The 14,517-nt window shown below is 42.1% G+C and overlaps 1 protein-coding gene across 14 annotated transcripts in view; it reads right to left on the bottom strand.

Annotated features, from left to right (window-relative positions):
- The window catches only part of ANAPC10 (anaphase promoting complex subunit 10), a 271,815-nt gene that overhangs the window by 242,100 nt on the left and 15,198 nt on the right, over positions 1–14,517 (bottom strand). The window contains exon 7 of one of the 14 annotated variants that reach the window (XM_030563688.1): positions 3,883–3,977. The exons of 12 other annotated variants lie outside the window; for them this stretch is intronic. In XM_030563688.1, the coding sequence (XP_030419548.1) occupies positions 3,936–3,977 (42 nt within the window). In that variant the 3' untranslated portion in view covers positions 3,883–3,935. Of the gene's footprint in view, positions 1–3,882; positions 3,978–7,890; positions 8,674–14,517 lie in introns of those variants that run through there. One more of the 14 variants, XM_030563683.1, reaches the window with a different exon arrangement.

Below are 14,517 nucleotides of genomic sequence, written 5' to 3'. Positions count from 1 at the left end.
TGTAGAAAATATCCCAAAATATTTAAATAAATGGTATTTATTATTGTTTAATCACACATTTAATTGTGCTTAATTTTTTTAATTGCTTGATAGCCCTACTAATAATGTTAGGAACCAGTAGGAAAGGGAAAGATAATAAAACAGATAATATAATTTCATTATATAAATCCCTGGTACACTCACACTCTGAATATTGTGCACCATTCTAGTCATCTCATCTCAAAAAGATATATTATAATTGGAAAAAGTACAGAGAAGGGCAACAAAAATGATTAGGAATACGGAACAGCTTCTATATGAGAGATTAAAAAGACTGTGACTGTTCAGTTCAGAGAATAAACGACTGGGGGGAGATAAGATAGAGGTCTATAAAATCATGAACAGTGTGGAGAAAGTGAATAAAGAAGTGTTATTTACCCCTTCACATAACACATGAACCAGGCATCACCCAATGAAATTAATAGGCAACAGGTTTAAAACAAACACAAGGAAGTAGTTCTTCACATAAGGCACAATCAATCTGTGGAATTCACTGTCAGGGGATGTTGTGAAGACAAAACTATAACTGGGTTCAAAAATAATTAGATAAGTTCATGGAGGATAGAGCCATCAATAGCAATTAGCAAAGATAGTCAGGGACACAACTGCTCGCTCTAAATCTAAATCTACATCTACAACTGCTAGAAGCTTGGACAGCCAACAGGAGATGAATCATTTGATAAATTGCTCTGTTCTGTTCAATCCTTCTGAAGCATCTGGCACCACCAATTGTGGGAAGACAGGATACTTGGCTAGATGGACCATTGGTCTGACCCATTATGACCGTTCTTATGGAATCATCAAGAGGCTGTACAGTGACTCCTCACTTAAAGTAGTCCCAGTTAACGTTGTTACATTGCTGATCAGTTAGGGAACAAGCTCATTTAAAGTTGTGTAATGCTCCCTTCTAACATTGTTTGGCAGCCGCCTGCTTTGTCTACTGCTTGCAGGAAGAGCAGCCCCTTGCAGCTAGTTGGTGGGGGCCTGGAACCAGGGTGGACCGGCAGTCCCCCTATTAATGAGCTCCCTGCTCCCCTAAGTTCCTTGAGCAGCAGCTGCCCAGCAGGCTAGCAGTTCCAGCTATCCCTTCCCACCCCCACTGCCATGTGCTGCTCCTGCCCTCTGCCTTGGAGCTGCTTCCTGAGACTCTTGCTTGCTGTGTGAGTGGAGGGAAGGAAGAGGGGGGCTAATGTCAGGGTGCTCCCCTCCCCTCTGCTCCTGCACCCCGCGTTCCATAGAGCAGGGGGGACACACCTGGGCTCAGGAGGGAGGGAGCTTGTAACAGCTGTGGTCTCAGCAAGTTGATCTAATTAACAAAGCAGTGTACTTAAAGGGGAAATGTACATATCTCCCTCCATTCCTGTTGCCTTGTAGAGTGAGAGAGTTAACCCTTCAGGGCTCAGCCAAGTGCTAGTTCATCATTTAGCAGTAAGGGAAATATTCTACCCTCTAACTCATCCACCTCAACCATGCTTCACAATCATCATCACTGTATACCAGTATTAAATTGTTTGTTTAAAACTTATACTCTGTGTGTATGTATTATATATAGAAAATTAAACAGTCTTTTGTCTGATGAAAAAAAATTCCCTGGAACCAACCTTCTCATTTACATTAATTCTTACGGGGAAATTGGATTCACTTAACATCGTTTCACTTAAAGTCGCATTTTTCAGAAACATAACTACAATGTTAAGTGAGGAGTTACTGTATTTCTAGTGTGGTCCTATAGGATCAGCTCTTGGCCCTTAACTATTTAACGTTTTTATCAATGGCCTGGAAGAAAAAATCATTACTGATAAAGTTTGCAAATGACCCAAAGATTAGGGAAATAGTAAATAATGAAGAGAACAGGTCAGTAATACAGAGCAATCTAGATTGATTGATAAGGTGGGTGAAACTGTTTGTTCTCTGTTTGTACAGCGCCTAGCATAGTGGGGTCCTGGTATATGCCTGGGGCTCCTAGGCACACTATCACAAATAAAATATTCATTTAAATGCAGCCAAATGTAAAGTCACATCTATGAATAAAAAACATAGGTCACATTAATAGACCCGGGGGCTCTATCCTGCAAAGCAGTGATTTTGAAAGAGTCTTATGAGTTATGGTGGATAATCAGCTAACCATGAGCTCCCGGTACTGTGGCCAAAAGGGCTAATGTCATCTTGGATATGTAAACAGGAGAATATCAAGTGGAAGCAAGGAGGTTATTTTACCTCTGTGTTTGATGCTGGACACAGTAGTAAGCAGTGGTCATGCCAGTTCTGGCATCCATATTTCAAGAAGGACATTGATAAACTGGAGAGGGTTCTGAGGAGAGCCATGAGAATAACTGTTGGAAAATATGCCTTATAATGACAGATCCAAAGAGCTCACTCTATTTATTTTATCAAAAAGAAGGTTAAGGGGTGACTTGATCACAGTTTATAACTACCTGCATGGGAACAAAAATTTGACTGTGGACTATTGAATCTAATAGACAAAGGTTTAACAAGATCCAAGGATGGAAGGTCAAGCTAGACAAGATTAGACTAGAAATAAGATGTAACTTTCTAACTTTGAGGATAATTAATCATTGGAACAAACTTACCAAAGTCTGTGGTGTATTCTCCATTACTGACAATTTTTAAATGAAAATCAGATATTTTTCTTAAAAATATGGTCTAGTTCAAACCATAAATTAACTCAGGAAAGTTCTATGGCCTCTTATACAGGAGGTCAGACTAGGTTATCACAATGCTCCCTTCTGGCTTTGTACTTAGGGCTCTTTGTTTGCAGTTTTTATTTTATTTAATTTTTCCCAGGAGTGTACTACTGTTTATTAACAACAACAACAAAAACAGGTGAAAATTGGTGCAAAACCTAAATATTTATTTTGGCAGACAGAAACTCTGGGGGGAAGTATTACCATTCATCCATGTGGTTTGCTCCAGAACGAAAAGAGAACTGAAAATACAATGCCACCCCTCTATAAGAAAACAATACATCTTTAACCCCCAAACAAAACTTTTCATTTGAATAAACAGTTTACTGTTGTAGACTTAGAACTATTAGCCTATAAATATTTACATTTAATAATTAGGCCACACCATTTGCAGTGCATACACTCAACTGCATCTCTTGTTTTTGTTTTTTTTCAAACTTTTGGATACTTCCTTGTGTTCTGAAATGTATTCTGATACAGATTTTCATTTTCTTCTCATTTTAGTATGTCAAATCTTTAAAGTTATCTGCTAGCAGTCTGAAATGTGTATGTGGTGGGAGTGAGATTCATCAGTAGGTTCAGATGTGCATGCACTTCAAAGCTTGCGAGCGTGCCTGTTTGTTCAGTTTGTGCAGCTTCTAGACTAATATATAGCCTTACTTCAACAGGCAGCTTGGCACATACACACAGACTAATGTATTATCGTAATAAATGGACCTCGTCCAATGTTCTGTACTTTCCTAATAAAACAAGTTTTTTCATATATATTTGAATGATACAAAAGTAGGGTGAAAAAAAATCAGAAAAAAATGAATACTACTTTTTGTAAAACCTGGGAAATTTTTGGTAAAAACTGGTTTAAACTGAAAACAAAGGGGCTTACTTATAATACTCTATGCATCAATGAGGACAGCTCTACATTACCATTATGAAAAAGTTAGGGAAAAAATGTACTTGCTCTTTACAGGTCCAATTCTGTAGTACTTATACAGATAAAATTATCATTAAAGTCAGTAGATTATAGCTACACAAGGGCTGCAGGATTTGATCCTCTGGATTCTGCTACTCAGCCTAAAATACCCAATATATTATCATGTTTCCATAGCGATTTAAGAAACTTTGAGAAAACAAACCTAACTTTAAATTTAGGAACAGGGGGTCTCATCCAGTATGGCAACTCCTGAAGTCCCTCTAGTCCGGTATCCTGGCTCCAACAGTGGCCAGTAGCAGAAGCTTCAAAGGAACAAAGAAATTTGTTCATAGTGTAGATACAGACAGGTATTGGCGTATCCATGTACTTCGGTAACTATTACGGACAGCTGGTCAGAGCTCAGGACAGAGTCATGAGATCTAGATTCTAATTCTGACTTCCACTAACTCACTGTGTAACCTTCGCCCATTCACTACCCCACCTCCCGTGCCTCAATTTCTTCATTAGTAAAAAGTGAGAATGTGTCCACAAAATGCTTTGAGATACATGGATGAAAAACTAGTAAGTATTTGAGACTCCACTCTTAGCTGGATGCATCCAACCTTTTTTCCTAGAAGACTAACATAGTAGGGATTGGAATTATGGCCATGATGTGCTGGAGCAGGCTCACAGCAACCTTTGTTAAAATTCCTCCATCAAATTGAAAGGTTGGGGGTTTCCCTGGTTCTGATGGATCATGTTCTTCATCTAGATACTGCTAATCATCCACGCCAGAGATATCTTCATGAAACCCAGAGGAAGGGGGAAAAAAAAGAAAGCCTTTCCTCTATTTAGGAATGCACAAAACCGAACTAAGTATGAGGTATCTTGATTCAGTTTCGAGGGGTGGGGGGGGATCCCCTCAGGCTCTCATACAAAATCTTAATGCACATACTCCATAGAACTTAAGCACAGCTACTCTATCAGTATATCTGATCTATTTTAGTGAAATAGAGTGCCAACATTTACAGCATGCATGCTTGAATATGTAGAATCTGGTTGCCAAGTGGTATTGCCTTCATTCTTGGTTAGGAGAAGGCATTTTTGTTGAAAATGAGAACACACATTCATTCCCCAGTTCCTCACCCCTTCTGGCACGTACACAGAGCCTTGGTAACAAGGATTTTATTGCAGATTAAAAGGAAACATTTTCATGCGAGCTGCTTGTTAAACATTGGCAGCATATCACTAAGTCAATATTGATATATTAGTTTTTAAATGCTCTACTGATGTTCACATTTGTATATCTTTGCTAACTGTTCCCAAGGCAAATTCGGAATTCCCCGTTACACAAAAATTTTAATAAATCTGTGGAATTTGACCCCAAGCAGTAAGGACAAATTTTGAAAGATGTTTCAACGTGGCCTCTGTACATGCACGTGCTTGAGTCACCAGTAGATGCAATTTTTGAGCATTATTGCTGGTGTACAAAGTGGTGGAGTTTACATACGCAAATCCTATACTTGTATACTCAAGCGCTCAAAAGGCGCACCCATGCAAACAAGGGGCACAATTCAAAATCTGGACCATACTGACCATTACTTGAAATTGTCCACCAGCTTCCCAGAAGGCTTCTTATTTTTAACATATTAAAACTATAAAAGCAGACCCACCGTCAGTTATATGCAAAAATAAGTCATGTCCAAAGTCACTTGCACAAGTGCACCTTAAAAATGTATCCCTATTACTTGGGATCCTTCCCATCTCCACGGAACCAACACAGAGACTTCCACTGACTACTCCTGCAGCCTTACAATTCAAGTATGAACAGCTTTAATTTACCTGCTAGCACTTTTAAAAGTATGCAACATTTATACTAATTCTTTTAATTTTTTTTAAAATAGGAAGGCTGTGCTTCATATTCATATAGTAAATTAATATAGGATATGAGAAATTAAAATTAAAACATAACTTTTATACAAGTTGTGTAATGGCTTATTAACTCCATTTGTATTTAGCAGAGGACAAGATGTTTAGCTCAGCCTATAGTATTCAGTAAGCGAACTAGAGTGCATTTGTCTCATCCAAAAAGTAAATAACCATATAGCAAGTCACATATGTTGATTTGTTCACAACATGAAAAATAAAATGTCTGGATCTTATTTAAGTCTTCTGTTTGGTTTCAGGAAAATAAGCAGAATGACTGATGAAGTTCTGAAGCCACCTTGGAAATTAGTTTTGGGTGATGACATAGCATCACAGTCTCTATGGAATGTTGTTTATGGGGGCTCAGCCATAAATGCCTGAAGTTCACTCACATTTCCGGGCAATGCAACAACAACTAGGCAGACCATATTCAGAGTGAAGTGATGTAAAGAGCATTCTGAGAGAGGTGCAAATGGAATCTCCATGAGTTTTGTGACTATACAGAAATCTCAGGCAGGAGTAAGTTCTCTGACCTGTGGGAAGTGTGTGATAGCTCTTTGAGAATCAACAACAAACATGGGATGAGAAAAGACAAAGTATGACTGTGCAGGCAGTCAGCAGGCTGAATTTATCACAAGATTAATAGGGCTGAACAAAGACTGCCCTTTTTAAAGTGCAATAAGTTGTCAAGGATCTTCGGTATCAAGGTCTGGACTGGGTCCAGAACATTCTGGGCTGCCCATATCAAGAATCTCTTCCATTTAAAAGACTAACTCCTTCTGGTAGATGTTTTCTTGTTCTGTATCAGAATTTCCTGGACCCACAGGGAGCAGTCTCTGTCCGTGGTACTCAGCTAACCAACAGCCATACCATTAGCAACTTTGGTCTGGATGAAATATCTGTCCATGATGGTGTCAGATCAGAACCGGGTGGTCTGGAAGCTAGATCAGAGGCTGACTGGACATATGGAGATCTGCCAGCCAAACTGCCTTGGCCAGTACAGAACTACAAAAACTATCGTGGCTTTGTCCCTCGATCTTGGAAATTACCCTGGGAATCAGTAGAAAGGCATAAAGCAAGCCTCTGTTCCATTGCAAGAGGAAGGAGTCTGACAAGAATCTTGAAGTCAGGCTTCCTCTGAAACAATAATTCTGACACTTGGCTACGTCTATACTACACTTCACTGGCAGCGGCATGTAATGTAGGTGTAGCTGCACACCACAGCGAAAATCAGGCTGCATCTATAGTGTGGTGCGTAGCTATACATAATAGCGAAAGGCTCTGGCACAGGGGAGGCAATGGGGAAAAATCTGACTTTCCCCAATGCCTCCCCCCAACTGGAGCCTTTAACTGCTGCTTCCCCCCTGCCAGTCTTTTTCTTATGGAGGGGAAAAGCTCCAGCAGCAGGAAGCTGACAGATCCTTTCTCCCCTGCTAGAGCCTTTCCCTGGGGTGGAGAAAGGCTCTGTGGCAGGGAAGGCTAGACTGATCTGATCCAGAGTTGAAAGGACCACAGGTGAACTCTAGCAAGCAAGGTCAAATACCAAATTGCTGACAAGTGGCCTAACACTGCAAAGCATGTCGATATCTTTGTAGCCCATTTTGATACTAAATGGAGTACGAGTGCTTGTAACAACTGGAACCTGTCCTGGGGCAGACATGCTTTTTCTGATCTGGAGTGGAACACAGCAATTATGAACTCTATTCTCTGTGATGGGGTGAGTGCAGTAGCATAGCTAGGGGAGAAGCAGGGGGAGCGGCCACTCTCCCACTGAGCACAAGTGGCGCCTCTTTAATTTTTACTCTGAATGGGGTGGGGGCAACATAAAATGTGCCACCCGCTGCACCCACTTGTACTCACCCGGTGGCGCTCCGGGTCTTCGGCGGCAGATCCTTCACTCACTCTGGGTCTTCAGCAGCAGGTCCTTCAGTGCCACTAAAGACCTCCCCGGAGCGAATGAAGGACCCACCGCCAAAGTGCCCACCGAAAACCCGGAGTGCTGCCCAGTGAGTAAAAGCGCCACAGGGGTTGGCACCTTTTTTATGTCCGCCCGCCCCGTTTGCTCCATCTGGCTATGCCACTGGGTGAGTGATGATTTTTCGTAGGTCACTGGGAGAGCCAGCCCCGTAAATAGAAATGGGGAACATTCTACAGTTGCAAGCCTGGTGAAATCTGGATTCCTTACTAGAACAAAGCAAAAAAATAAATGAAATTTACACTACTTGAATGAATTTCCAGTTTTAATGAAAGATGTTTTTATGAACTTTATTTATGAAGAAAAATTTCTTGCATCCCTAAATGTATGGATCACATTCCCTATTAGTGATGGTTATTTCTTCTCACTCAATCCTAATACCAGAATATAGTTTCCTTTATGTGCATAGTTTCAAATGTTAAATACAGAAAAGGGGCTAGATTCACTCCTGTTAGAGCAAATGGGTGTAAGTCGCATCTCTTTGCTGCAGTAGGGGCAGGTGCACATGAAGAAGCGATTCACCCATATGGGACATCAGGCAGTGTATCACTACCTTCTTTTCTTGAGTTGCTCTATTATGCAAGAACAGCTTTAGTTTTCTGACTGAACTCCACTGGAGTTCTAGCTGATGCAATGAATCAATGACATTTTCCAGGCAATCTGGCCCACCTCTTTTCCCTCTGGCCTTTTACCCAAAGCCTAAAGCTGCCTGATACAACAGGCCTTGGAGACATCTTGCTCCCCCCTCTGGCTGGGTTTTCCATCACCAGATATACAGATGAAATAAAAGCAAGAGACTGAATATAACCTGATATTCAGCTTGCACTTAGCATTGTAACACTTCTTAATAGATAAACTTCTCATAGTTTAAATATCTTGGTGGAGGGAGAGGGTGATATGATGAATTCAGGAGAGACCAGAAACTCAGCATAAAATTTTTACTCATATTCACATTTTGACTATTTTCACATCATATGGAAGTATAACATCTTGAACCATGCACTGAAGTCTGGCTCCTATCTCAAAAGTGCCTCTGTGGGCTGGCTCAGTAGTATTGTCTGCACTGCTGCATGCGAGAACTCTGCTTCACTTCCAGTCTCAATGTCTTGCTCCCTAGGCTGGAATGGACTGAGGCAAAGAAATCAGTGCACTTAACCCCTGGAGAGGAGGGATTACCTCACATCTCCCAACACAGGTTCCTGCAGCTGAGTAAGGGAGTAATGCTGCCAGACTCCAAAGGGAGTCCGGTCCTCCTCAGCTTGAAGGACAGCAGTGGTGATGTATTCCTCAGAAGAAGGGAAGGTATTGAGGGGGGCAAAGAGCATTTAATCTTTACGACTCTAAAAAGGTGCACCTGGGTCTCAAAATATCCACCCTAGTTAGTTAATTATTTAACACACTTAGGCTAACAATGTTTTATTCTTTTGAAAACTCTGATTGTTGTCAGTAGAAAGAAAACACATGAAGGCATCATAGGATTTTCATTAAACTCCACAAACTGGGCAAGTATCCATGGAAAAATATAAAAAGATTTAGCTGAATTTTCCATAGAGTTAATCAGTCCTGAAACCAACGGAATCATCGTATAATGAAGTGGCTTTTGCTTTAAAGAGCTTGTAATAGTTCACACTGCTTTAACCACTTACTTCTGAGTCAGAGAAGCTGACGATAACAAAAAACAAAACTAAGTTAGGTTGCTGATGGAGAGTTAAAAAAAGTAAAACCACCTTTTGAGAAAAATTCCTAAAAACTTTAAATATCAAAAAGAAAATTATAAACTGTAGCACTTGATGCCAATATTTCACATGGACAACCCAAGGAATTAGCTATTAATCTTTTACAGCATAAAAGTGTTGCATTTCATTAATTAGCAGTCTGAAGGCTACATGTTCTTCCCAGATTTGCAATAAGGAAATGTATGTACACCTGGCATGTATAAGAATTATTGGTCTCGTGTGAGATAATATCTTTACCATTAGTGAGTAGGTCCTAAAACACCCCTTAATATAAAAAGGGAAGACAAAAGCTGTTGTGTGTGTAATTACTTTTTTCTCTACAAAATTAAAAAAGGAAAGATTTTATATGAAAAATATACAAAGGGAAAGGTGGGAAAATTCTCCAGATTAGCCTGAGAAACAGCAGATGACAACAATGCAGTATATAATTAACAGCATTTGTGTCTAAGACAGTAAAAAGATATGTCTCAAATCATCTATGAAGTACTAATATACACACACAATAACCTCAGAAGTGGAGTTTACTGCTTTACTTAGGTTGTATGTAGAATATTATATTAAAACACAGCATTATAAAAAGATAAATACTGGAAGAATGGATTTGGGGATATGAATCCAGGATAGTAATTACGGACAACAGTGACATCTAGTGGATGCTTTGGAAATGAAACAAACTAAAATTACAAACAAGGTAAAAATTCAGCTCCCACTTTGATGTAGTAAAGGGGTCGGCAACTTTGGGAAGTGGTGTGCCAAGTCTTTATAAATTTAAGGTTTCACGTGGCAGTAAAAGGTTATGCATGCCAGACCAGGAGGACGGGTGGCAGATGGAACTCCAGACCAGCAACGGGCTGAGCTGCTCAGCCGGCTGCCGGTCTGGGGTCCCGGCCACCAGCCCCTGCCAGCCCAGGTTCCATCCATCCAGGCTGACAGCAGGCTGAGCAGGGCTGGCGGCCGGGACCCCAGACCAGCAGTGGGCTCAGCGGCATATCCCACTGCTGTCTGGGGTTCCATCCGCCAGCCCCTGCCAGCCAGGTCCCAGCCATTGGCCCCGCTCAGCCCGCTGCCAGCCTACGTTCCATCCATCCAGGCCGGCACCGGGCTGAGCGGGGCTGCCGGGCAGTCCCCGGCTGGAAAGGGGCTGCCAGCCGGGACTCCAGACCGGCAGCAGGCTGAGCAGCTCATTCTGCTGTTGGTCTGGGGTTCCGTAATCCAGGCCAGCAGTGGGCTGAGCAGGACTGCCGGCCAGGACCCCGGCTGGCAGTAGCGTGCCACTAAAAATCAACTCGCATGCCATCTTTGGCACACATACTGCAGGTTGCTGACCCCTGTTATAGTATATAGCACTCTCAAGCTGTTGTGACACAAATGCATGAAAAAGATCCAAAAAAAGACCAACAAGAGTGGCAGAGGAAGTGAACTTTAAAATGATGTGGGATTCATTTCTTTAAAAAACAGGAATAAAGTTTTTATAACCTCACTTCAGGGTTCAACATTCAGGATGGAAACACATTAATAAACTGAGAGATAACCACGTGATTTACAGGGGATGGATATAAATGTGGTGCCAGGATGAGATGCACTACAGTTGAAAGCTATTCTGGGGCAACAAGTTTATCACTTGTCTCCCCTCTCTGTTTCTGCACACTAATATTTATGTGTTTTGGGTTTTTTTTTAAATCCATTTAGGATTTCCCACCCTGCTAGAGCAGCTACCACAATGCAGGACAGCTGAGGTCTCCCACTGTATCAACCAGCAGCTGTTGATGAAGCATTTTAATTAGCAGGTTAAAGTGAATTAAACAATTTATGACACCTACTCCTGAGTAGTCCAACTGCTTTATTTTCTTTTTGGGCAGCTTATTTGAGACCAAATTTGCTTTTACTATTTGCCAAAAATACTACTTCATATTCAAAACACAAACTATCACTTGGAAACCATTCAGACTTGTTACAGGCTTCATGACAAAAAAATTTATCACTAAATGCCAATATGGAGTTAAAAAAACAAGGATTTGGAGAGTTAATGATGTAATGATTTAACAAAGCCAGCAACTTTACAAACCATTCCATACTCAATTTTGACTATGACTTCCTCAAGGCCTTAGGCATAAGCCTTTATTTTCATGGAATTAAATGGAAAATGAGTTTCTAGTTTTGAGAATTTTGAGAAGTATTTCTGACAAATAAATATAAGATTTTCCAACATATATTTGCATTACATCCACGTGTACACCCAACAGTTGCTGGTCAGTGCAACAGAAGTATAAAGGAAGAGGTCCGGAGTTCCATTAATAATAATAATTTTTAAAAAGTATGAATACCCAAAGGCAGAGTAGTATTTACCAGCATACCTGTCTGTTTTTCAACATACTTTTACTGATAGTCTTCAATAGTAACCTAATCTAAGCATTTTTGATCTCACGTAGTTTTGAAGTACTTCAATTTTTGGAAGAGTTAGTACTGTGATTTTCCCCCTCTGCAGTGACTATTGATTACAGTGTAGTCAGCAGTTGGTAACTATGAAATGCCCCTTTACAGTGCCAGAACAGTGCAAAAAAAGGGGCCTTAAAGTAAATGAGATTTAGGCCTTATTTTTGGAATTTGACCTTAGCTCTTTTGCCTGATCCAAAGCTCATTGGAGGCAGTGAGTCTTGTCATTGGCTTCAATGGGATTTTGATTAGATCCCAATTCTAGCTTCCTAGAAGTAAGAAACATCTGATTGCAAAGAATATTTATGTAGCACTATACACGTGTACCACCCATCAAAATTCCTCTTCCTAAATTCTTAAACATTTATCTCTAGTTAGGCACCTGAATGTCTTAATTGTCCATTTGTTTCATAAAGAAATTAAGAAAAGTGATTCATGGTTGACATTATTACCTCTGCTAGTTTTCAGTCTAACGCTACAAAAGCATCTAAAACCAGAGCCTCCATATCACAAAACAAGTACACTTTTGGTAGTAAAACTACCATTGACTTCAATGGGAACAGCTAAACCAATACTGAACACTTTCGAAAATCCCATCCCTCGTAAGATCTACATATTTAGGCCTTGTCTACACTGGCAAGTTTCTGCACAGTAAAGCAGCTTTCTGCAGTGTAACTCCTGAAGGCTACACACTACCAAGCCACTTAGTGGCAGAAACTGCGCAGTTGCAGTGGTGTAAAAAAAAACACCCCGTTGAGAAGTGTACAGCTTTCTGTGCTGGGGCTATAGCGCAACGGTGCCAGTGCAGACACCCTCAGGGCTGGCTTCAGGCCAATTCCCCTGATTCTCTCAAATCGAGCCCCACACCCAGTGACCTTTTTAATGTTTACTCACCTGGTGGCGCACCAGATCTTTGGAGCCACTTGGGCGGTTGGTCCTTCACTCACTCCGGGTCTTCAGCGGTGAGTCCTTCAAAACCTGGAGCGAGTGAAGAATCCACCGCCAAAGATTCAGAGTGCTGCTTAGAGAGTACGAGCCCCACAAATCAGGCCCCACACTTGCTAAAGCCTACCCTGGACACCCTGATCTAATACCGCACTGCAACTGGCCTCTGGGAAGTGTCCCACAATGCCTGTTCTCACCTCTCTGGTCATTGGTTTGAACTCTACTGCCCTGTCCTCAGGTGACCAACTGTGAGCTCCACCCTGTAAATTCCTTGGTAATTTTGAAAGTCCCCTTCCTGTTTTCTCGGTGAAGCGTGCAGTGGTCTCAGCACATCTTTCCGGATGGCCATGCCTGCTCCATGCACCAGGTGATCCCTTGCTTGAAGCAATACCGAGATGCTGGACCTCATCAGCATTTGGGTAGAGGAGGCAGTCCAGTCCCAGCTGTGCTCCAGCCATAGGAATTATGATTCCTACAGACAGATTTCACGATGCATGACAAAAAGGGGCCATGACCAGGACACACTGCAGTGCAGGGTCAAAGTGAAGGAGCTGTGAAACGCCTACCACAAGGCATGGGAGGCAAACTGCTATTCCGCTGCTGAGCCCATGAGCTGCTGGTTCTACAAAGAGCTGGACACATTACTCGATGGCGACCCCACCTCCACTGCAAAGGCCACTGTAGATACTTCAGTGGCTCACGTGCCAGTCAAAAGTTGACCAAGCCCAGAGGAGGAAACCTTGGACCAGGATGTGGATGAGGCAGAGGATGACTTGGAGGTGAGAGATGCATGCAGCCAGGAGCTTTTCTCTACCCTGTAGGAGGCTAGACAGTCACAGCTGTCAGAGCTTGGCGAACCGCAAACAGGAGAGGAGGCTCCTGGTAAGTGGCTTTGATTTTGGGAATCTCTGAAGTGAGTTGTTGGGGGCAGGAGGGTTGCAGAAAGCAGGCTTGTGTCTGTATGATGCGCATACCACCACATGCCTAGTCTGAGCGGGAGAACAGAGTGTTGACTGACTCCCTCACTTCACGGGAATCTGCCACAGAGATGTCCACAAAACTCTCAGAGATACTGGGCAATCCGCTGACACAGGCTCTTTGGCAGACCTGCTTTGTTTTTGCCCATTAAGGGTAACTTTCTCAAGCCACTCTGCCATTCTGCCGGAGCAGGGAGGATGGGGAAGGACGCATACCATTGCTGCACACAGGCAAGCTGCATAAGGGCCAGGGTTTGAAAGCAATATTTATTTCATTAACTGAAAGCAAACAGAGCCCTACAAAGCAACAGGCAATTTTCTTAAACCTTCACAGTGCATCGTATGTGCCAATCACAATCATCTCCTGGCATTACAAGCACTGCACTCTTGAGCATAGCAACAAATATTAGTGGCTTTCAGCTTAAAATTGCTGCCTCCAGGCATCCCTGATCCTTATGGCACTGTGCTGCGCCCTCTAATAGCCCAGGTCTCTGGCTGTTTAAATTCAGCCTCCAGGCACTGAGCAACAGTGGTCCAGCCCTGAGTGAAGCTTTCACCTTTCCCTTCACAAATATTATGGAGTGTACAGCACGTGACTATAAGCATAGATATATAGTCATTGGCCAAATCCAGCCTCCCATATAGGCAGCACCAGCAGGCCTTTAAATGGCAAAAAGTACACTCAACAGTCCTTCCGCACTTGCTCAGCCTTTTGTTGAACCACTCCTTGCTGCTGTCAAGGTTACCCATGTATGGCTTAATAAGACATGTCACTAAAGGGTAGACAGGGTCTCCCAGGGTCACAGTGGACATCTTTTGGTCTGGGAAGAAAGTTCCTGCTCGCAGCTTCCTAAAGAAGCCAGTGTTCCGT

This window comes from Gopherus evgoodei, chromosome 5 (genome assembly GCF_007399415.2).
Source record: "Gopherus evgoodei ecotype Sinaloan lineage chromosome 5, rGopEvg1_v1.p, whole genome shotgun sequence".
In the NCBI taxonomy this organism is placed as follows: Eukaryota; Metazoa; Chordata; order Testudines; family Testudinidae; genus Gopherus; species Gopherus evgoodei.
This window is presented reverse-complemented; position numbering and strand designations above follow the sequence as displayed.